We start from the raw sequence: 9226 nt of genomic DNA, 5'->3' as shown, positions 1-9226 counted from the left end.
ACACTCACCGGCCACTTTATTAGGTACACCTGTCCAACTGCTCGCTAATGCAAATTTCTAATCAGCCAATCACATGGCAGCAACGCAATGCATTTAGGTATGTAGACATGATCAAGACGATCTGCTGCAGGTCAAAGCGAGCATCAGAATGGGGAAGAAAGGGGATTTAGGTGACTTTGAACGTGGCATGGTTGTTGCTGCCAAACGGGCTGCTCTGATTATTTCAGAAACTGCTGATCTGCTGGGATTTTCACGCACAACCATCTCTAGGGTTTACAGAGAATGGTCCGACAAAGAGGAAATATCCAGAGAGCGGCAGTTCTGTGGGCGCTAATGCCTTGTTGATGCCAGAGGTCAGAGGAGAATGGCCAGACTGGTTCCAGCTGATAGAAAGGCAACAGTAACTCAAATAAGCACTCGTTACAACCGAGGTCTGCAGAAGAACATCTCTGAACACACAACACGTCCAACCCTGAGGCGGATCTTCTGATGGCTACTTCCAGCAGGATAACGCACCATGTCATAAAGCACCAATCATCTCAGACTGGTTTCTTGTACATGACAATGAGTTCACTGTTCTCAAATGGCCTCCACAGTCACTAGAGCTCAATCCAATAGAGCAGCTTTGGGATGTGGTGGAACGGGAGATTGGCATCATGGATGTGCAGCCGACAAATCTGCAGCAACTGTGTGATGCTATCATGTCAATATGGAGCAAAATCTCTGAGGAATATTTCCAGTAGCTTGTTGAATCTACGTCACGAAGGATTAAGGTAGTTCTGAATGGTCCAACCCGGTACTAGTAAGGTGTACCTAATAAAGTGGCCGTGATTGCATATATATATATATATATCCCAAATCAGAAAACGTTGTGACTTATTTTAGTATTTAGACTTATTTTAGACGTGTATTTCATTGCAGACAATACAACAAACATTATTTAATGTGTTCCTCATGATTTTTATAGTTTTTTTAAATAAACACTTATTCTAATTCTGGTTCCTGCAACACTTTTTAAATAAAGTTGGAGCAGTAAAGCGTTTACCACTTTGTAATGTTCCCATTCCTTTTCACAGCACTTAAAATATATTATTAGGGACTGAAGACACCAAGTGATGAAGTGTTTCAGGTGTGATTTGTCCCGTTCTTCCTGCAAACAAGTCTTAAGGTGGGCAACAGTACAGGGTCTTTGTTGTTGCATTTTGCGTTTCTAAATGCGCCACACACTCTCTATTGGAGACAGGTCAGGACTGCAGACAGGCCAGTCCAGCACCTGTATCCTCTTCCTCCGCAGCAGGACTTTGTAATGTGTGCAGAACGTGGTTTTGCAGTGTCTTGTTGAAATATGCACAGGTGTCCCTGGAAAAGAAGGCAGCATACTGCGCTCCAAAATCTCTGTGTACTTTTCAGCATTAATGGAGCATCACAGAAGTGCAAGTTACCTTTGCTAAGGGCACTGACACAAGCCCATAGCATGACAGAACCTGGCTTTTGGACCAAGTGCCAAGATTTATAGGCTGTTTATTACCATTTTTACTGGCTTTATATTGTCTCTTCAGGCACAGATACTATGGTAAATAATTTATTTACTCTCAAATCTAATTAACAAGCACTACATGCTCCAGCGGCAGATTTAATGACACTTCACCCACAGACAGTCTTCTCTAGACTGCATCTCCTGGCACACAGACGACTGCACAGCAAATGAGGCTCACACACAGTCTGTCCCGCTGTAATAGATGTGTGTTTGTGTGCGTGCATGTGGAGCATAGTAATGTGTGTGAGGGCTGCGTGTGTAGAGCATAGATGTCTGTCCCGCTGTAATATGTGCTGTAATGTGTGTTTGTGGGGGGCATAGACATCTGTCCCTCTGTTATATATGTGTGTGTGTGTCTGTGTACCTGTGTGGAGCAGAGATTTCTGTCCTGCTGTAATTTGTGTGTGTGTGTGTGTGTGTGTGTGTACCTTCGTAAGCGCGAGGAAGGAGATGACAGCGACGGCGGTGAACATGAGTGTGGGGATCAACATGATGATGGAGGCAAAGATAGAGGTGCCGAAGAAGGAGATGGTTCCCAACCAGCCGCTGAAACAGGACAGAGAACACAACAACATGCAAAACAATTACATGCAATACTCCAGTCAACAGGCAGGGCTGTGTGTTAGGATACAGAATGCTGACATTTTGTTTATGCATATTATGTCCAGGCATTTGCACTTGAAGGGTCTTACCAAACACCCCATCCTGGAATACCAATGGCCTGAATTATAGCGATGAAAAGTTGTGCCATGAAGACAAAGAAGAACGCCATGAAGTAGAAAGAGCTGTCAGTCCTGAAATAATTAATAACAATATATTATGCAAATAATTCAATAAATTAATAAATGGCTATTAAACTGCTTTGCTAAATGTATAATAATATAATTAATAATTATTTAATTAAAATTATTATTTTATCAAATGTATTTTATTAATATTACTTAACATTTGCATTGTTTATTTAATTAATTAATCAACAACAATAATAATGGTATATTAATAATGTAAACTTATAATGAACCCATAATTATTATTATTATCAATATTAATAATTTTATTATTATTATCATTATTATTATTATTGTTGCTAAATACATTTCTAAAAAACAAATGACAAAAAATAATAAACAATAAAATCATTATAAATGGGTAAGAACAATTGATAATAATAATAATAATAATAATAATAATAATAATAATAATAATAATAATAATAATAATAATAACAATAATAATAACAACAACAACAACAATAATAATAATAATAATAACAACAACAACAACAATAATAATATATTAATAATAAGAATATAATAATAATAATACTAATAATAATAACAATAATAATAACAACAACAATAATAATAATAATAACAATAATAATAATAATAACAATAATAATAATAACAATAATAATGATAATAATAATAATAATAATAATAATAAGAATATAATAATAATAATATATAATAATAATAATAATAATAATATAATAATAATAATAAATACTACTTTTTCTTATTTAAAAACTTTATAAATTGCTAAAAATACACTATTATAAATAGTAATAATAATAATAATAATAAATATAATAACAATAATAATTAAATATCACAATTATTAACAATTATAGTATTTTACATTTTTTATTTTAAAAATTATTAATTATTTTTATTAATTATAAGATTAATTATTACATATTATTATTATCTATAATTAATATTTTAATATTGTTATTAATATTAAATATATTTATACATGTTTAACCAATATTAATGGATGTTAATAAATATAAACAATAATAAATAAAAAAATAAAAAATAAATAATGATAAATATAAGCAAATATATAAATATATGTCTGTCCAGTTCTATAATCTGATGATAAACTCACTTGAAGGCATTGTAAATGGGCCGGAACCAGCACACATAAGAGCAGGGTGTGAAGAGAATCACCCAGATCATTGACATGCCGAAGTTCGTGACTCCACCGCCACCGAACATCCACGCCATACAGCCGAAGAAATTCACCAGCAGGGTCACGCCGTACACTGAAACATGAGCACACGGGTTACTTTTATACACATATAAAACTGAATTTCTGAAAGAGAGATGAGGAAAGCAGATATTCCTTTCTCAAAAGTGCACAAGAGAATAAAGCTAGTCTGCAATGAGAGAGAGAGAGAGAGAGAGAGAGAGAGAGAGAGAGAGAGAGAGAGAGAGAAATGACTGATCTGTGTTTGCTGTCAGTCAACAAACACAGTCAATACTTTAACCGTGCAGAGTTATAAATTAGGCTGACAGGAGGAAGGTTAGACATTACAAAAGATATGCAATCAAAAAATGAATGAATGATTGGATGAATGCATAAATAAATAAATAAATAAATAAATAAATGATTAAACAATCAAACAAAATAAATAAATAAATGTTTTTTTGCTCCAAGCCATTCTAAATATTTTCAATTTTTTAAAAAAATAAATGAATGTAGAAATGAATGAATGAATAAATAAATAAATAAATAAATAAATAAATAAATAAATAAATAAATAAATACATATTTTGGTTCCATGCGATGCAAAATAATTTAAATACTTTTTTTTTACAAAATAAAAATAAGCAAGTAAAATACATAGATCATGCAATCTAATTACATTTATTATGTTTTTAATTATTGAATTAAAAATCATACATTAGCATGCCAAAGCATTCCACTCAAACGCAAAACTAAATACCTTTGGAGGGATCAGCTGCAGGTAGTATCTACAGCAAAAGATGACAATAATTTATTCAAATTAATTCATGTATTATAATTCTTTTGCTTTAAGCTGATAAATCACCTAATTATAAATATAAGATTTCTCCAAAATAACATGTTTTAACAGCTTTTTATTGTTTTTTACATATTTTACAGCTTGTAAAACTCCAACAACCTTTGTTTTTTTCTCACAATTTTTAAAATCATTTTACAGTATTTAACCTCCCAGCATTTACATTATTTTACCACTAGGAGGCAGAGTTTCAATAAATTATATCATAGCTGTTTGCAAATGCTGTATAAAGTAAACTTTTTTAGAAAACTCTTTAAAAAGCATTTTTTGTATTATTTTTATTTTATAATTGGAAACATTAAAATGGACTATTAAAGATAACGGGACCAGCTTCAGCAACAAATGACAATAATTCATTTAAAATATGTACCTATAATATATGAAACAATCATTAATTGCCCCTTGAAACTAAATTTGCATATTAATTTTATTCATATAGTAAACAAATGTAGTGAATAATCAAGTATGAATTGCCAATAATGTTAATGGACACTTTTTAGCCATAATTTTGATGTTTTATTAAATATGCATATACAAATAATACAAGTTATTATTATATACAAGTGCTGTTTAACCGAGAAAAGAGCTCTAATAACAAATTTCTTTCTCTTTGCCATGATGTATGTATGTATGTATGTATGTATGTATGTATATATATATATATATATATATAAAAACAAACAATACTGTGAAAAATGTCTGTGCTTTGTCTGAAAATATTTTAAAAATTACTTACAATTTTACAGGAGGGTGAATAATTTTGCAAAACAATGCAGAACTGATGTCAGCAGAGTCTTTACATTTACATTTATTTGTTTATTCATAACCAAAACTACTTACAAGAGAAGATAAAAGAAGCTCTTAAAATCAGCAGAGTGGCTGTATATAAATGCCATGACATGTCTAAATGTTATTTATTTATTTTTATATATATTTATTGTTATTATTATTTATTTATTATTTTTAAATGTGTTTTACACTCACAGATCCACAGGTAGTAGAATCTCTTGCACAATGTGCGGTGCTGATCAGGAATCTCCTCAAAGTCCTGGTGGAAACACGGCTTGAGAGGAATGAAGCCCGGCAGAGGAGGAAAGTTGTTTTCTGCAGGACAAACACACACAGCGATGCACTGGCGTTCAATAAGGCTTTTTATTTTGAGATATTCATGTAGTAATTAAATCAGTGGTTCAATTAAGGTCCTTACCAGCCATTGGGAGACTGCTGATGGCGAACTGTTCTTAAGAGTTTTCAATCTACATCAGAAACACATATTTAGGTCAGAAAATGGGATCTGCATCGAATAAAATGTGCAACAGTGATTTTAGATGCACAAAAAGCAAGTAAAGTATCTACACTGGTATAAATGACCAGGTTACCTTAAATTTAGATTAACTATTATTAGTCATTTTAACTGTAAATTATATTAAACTGACTTAAGATAGCTTGTTTACTTACAAAATTAAGTCAATAATTTTAATTAAGTACTCTTTGTACAGTACTTTACATTCATTGAAAAGTATAATGAAAAAGGATTATTAAATAAGTGTGAATAACTTACTTATATTAAAGTTATGGTTAACATAAAAACATATGATGTCATGACTTATTGATCTTTTTATATATCATTCATGCAACCCAGTTTTTTTAGTTGAATTTGATTCATTTCAAGTCATCTCAATCAGTCAAACTGACTGAAAATATCAAGCTAAACTTTGTTTAACTAAATAAAAAAGTTAAAACCTGATTGTTACATTAGATAACATAAATCATTTGTTGTTGTGTCTTTTTGCCAAACCATTTTTTTACAGTGTATATACACTCACCGGCCACTTTATTAGGTACACTTTACTAGTACCGGGTTAGACCCCTTTTGGTTTTAGAGGTTTTGCTCCATATAGACATGATAGCATCACGCAGTTGCTGCAGATTTGTCGGCTGCACACCCCTGATGCCAATCTCCCGTTCCACCACATCCCAAAGCTGCTCTATTGGATTGAGCTCTAGTGACTGTGGAGGCCATTTGAGTACAGTGAACTCATTGTCATGTTCAAGAAACCAGTCTGAGATGATTGGTGCTTTATAACATGGTGCGTTATCCTGCTGGAAGTAGCCATCAGAAGATGGAGACACTGTGCTCATAAAGGGATGGACATGGTCAGTAACAATACTCAGGTAGGCTGTGGTGTTGACACCATGCTCAATTGGTACTAATGGACCCAAAGTGTGCCAAGAAAATCCCCCCCACACCATTACACCACCACCACCAGCCTGAACCGCTGATACAAGGCAGGATGGATCCATGCTTTTATGTTGTTGAGGCCAAATTGTGAGCCGAGCATCCGAATGTGGCAGCAGAAATGGAGACTCATCAGACCAGGCAACGTTTCTCCAATCTTCTATTGTCCAGTTTTGGTGAGCCTGTGTGAATTGTAGCCTCAGTTTCCTGTTCTTAGCTGACAGGAGCGGCACCCGGTGTGGTCTTCTGCTGCTGTAGCCCATCCGCCTCAAGGTTGGACGTGTTGTGTGTTCAGAGATGCTCTTCTGCAGACCTCGGTTGTAACGAGTGCTCATTTGAGTTACTGTTGCCTTTCTATCAGCTGGAACCAGTCTGGCCATTCTCCTCTGACCTCTGGCATCAACATAACTGCCGCTCACTGGATATTTCCTCTTTGTCAGACCATTCACTGTAAACCCTAGAGATGGTTGTGCGTGAAAATCCCAGTAGATCAGCAGTTTCTGAAATACTCAGAGCAGCCCGTCTGGCAGCAACAACCATGCCACGTTCAAAGTCACTTAAATCCCCTTTCTTCCCCATTCTGATGCTCGCTTTGAACTACAGCAGATCGTCTTGACCATGTCTACATGCCTAAATGCATTGAGTTGCTGCCATGTGATGTTGTGTTAGCGAGCAGTTAGACAGGTGTACCTAATAAGTGGCCGGTGAGTGTATATCGCAATAGCTGTACTTACTAAAATATATCAAGCAATAAGTGACCATACAAAATTTGAGCTTACATCTCAAGCTAATAATTCACCAGCCCAGAGTGCATTATTCTGCTTATACTTTGGTCTCCACAGTTCAGATGTTGTGTTTGAGAGTTTATTTGTCAGGTTTTTGTCCTCAAACTGCTCCAGGGTGTAGCACTAGTTTCTTCCACATCTCCTCCTCCTCCTTCTGTTGTGTTCTGGTGTGAGTTTTGACTGTTGAGGCTGTGAAATAAGGCTAATCATTCAGCGGAGTGATATTGAGCTGTAATGCACTCAAAACCTGCCGGAACTACTTTAGCTTCGAGTTTGAAAATAACGGCTCACCAATCAGAATCAATCATTCAACAGCCCTGTAACATTAATACTAAACAGGAGGTAACATGCTGAGCATTTATTGGCCAGATAATAAAGAAATACAGCAACTATACCAAGTTTAGTTTAATTTTGTTAGTGTCTCAAGCAGTTTTTGATGTTTTAGGTGTTGAAAGTCACTGTGTTAAGAGTTCTGAGTAAAAAGGAGCACAGATATGTGTGTTTTCTACAGTGACACATAAACAAACGCGTATCGCAACATATCTCTGTGTTTATAGTTCATAAACCGTCATTTTTATGTATTAGTTTCTCGGTTTTCTCATTTATTCCTCCGTCATGTCAGCTGAAGTTAAGCCTGAGCTGCATTAACACAGTGAATGAGAGGACAGTAATCGCCTTACCTTCTGCACACACACACTCACACCGCCAGCACTACAATGACATGACTTTACACTGCAAATACACTAATTAAAGACTAAAGCACGCGGGGATGCTCGATTATTGACGCTGTTTCTTTCTTCAGGCGTCCTGCGATCTTCATTGAGCGATAGTAAACATTCCTCGCGTTCACAGACTGCGTTTAAGGAGTTAAGCCAATAGAATTGCAGAATTATGTTCTGAACACGCCCTCCTCCGTTTCGTTGGCCAATCAGCGGGGGTGGAACGCGGTTGCTCTCCGATGTGCTGAAGTTGTTTGGTGGGCGTGTTAAAGACGGAGACCTTTGACCTCCAGACTGGCCTGATTATGTGTGGTTTAATTATAGATAATTAAAAAAATGCATTCTCATATTAACTAAAGGAGATTTTAAATAACCTAAAATAACATATAAAATGTTCGACAAAATTAATCTTAGTAAATTATGTACCTACTGATATGCAGAGAAATTAAATATATGCATTAAATAACTGTCATAAAGGCACTAAGATTAATTTTGCACTGTTGTTTGAGATAGTAAATAAAATCTATTTATTTACTTAGTGCAGTTGTTTTATTTTGAAAAGCTTCCGATATCTACTCACAATAAATATTTTTAATCCATAAAAGGTGATGTATCATTTTTAATAATCATACATTACATTTAATAATTTAATACACCATTTCTTTTCAAAAATAGGTGCTTTAAGTGGGTATTGGTAGCTTGCTTTTCAAAATACACGCTAAAAATAAAACAATTGCACCTACAAATAATGTAAATAATTTGCACTCAAGCAATAGTGCAAAATACTAGTTAATTTATTTACTTAAATAGTTTTAACAAATCTGCTTCACTGTTTATTAACACCAGAACAACAACTAGTTTGCAAGAAATAAAATGTATATATATTTAAATCGACAACATTCAGATATTTAAAGAAATATACATATGCATGTGAAAAATATGTCATAAAGAAACACTCAGGTGTGACAGTTTTAATGACAAAGCAATATTTGTTTAGATGGTAAAATGAGAATAATTCTATAAGTGTTTATTTTGTAAATGTTGCTTAATGTATTGGTGCTTTAAGATGATAAAGGGCCTAATGATAACATTTCTACAAAATGTAAAATTGAATAA

The 9226-nt window shown here is 34.0% G+C and overlaps 1 protein-coding gene across 1 annotated transcript in view; it reads right to left on the bottom strand.

Annotated features, from left to right (window-relative positions):
* The window catches only part of scamp5b (secretory carrier membrane protein 5b), a 6082-nt gene extending 457 nt beyond the window's left edge, over positions 1 to 5625 (bottom strand). Inside the window, exons 1-5 of the mRNA XM_056478698.1 lie at positions 5575 to 5625; positions 5352 to 5471; positions 3431 to 3587; positions 2230 to 2331; positions 1966 to 2083 (exon numbers count right to left, since the gene is read on the bottom strand). Of these exons, the coding sequence (XP_056334673.1) occupies positions 1966 to 2083; positions 2230 to 2331; positions 3431 to 3587; positions 5352 to 5471; positions 5575 to 5581 (504 nt within the window). The 5' untranslated portion in view covers positions 5582 to 5625. The remainder of the gene's footprint in view (positions 1 to 1965; positions 2084 to 2229; positions 2332 to 3430; positions 3588 to 5351; positions 5472 to 5574) is intronic.
* Between the last annotated feature and the right edge of the window lie 3601 nt (positions 5626 to 9226).

This window comes from Danio aesculapii, chromosome 18, assembly GCF_903798145.1.
Source record: "Danio aesculapii chromosome 18, fDanAes4.1, whole genome shotgun sequence".
Lineage (NCBI taxonomy): Eukaryota > Metazoa > Chordata > Actinopteri > Cypriniformes > Danionidae > Danio > Danio aesculapii.
This window is presented reverse-complemented; position numbering and strand designations above follow the sequence as displayed.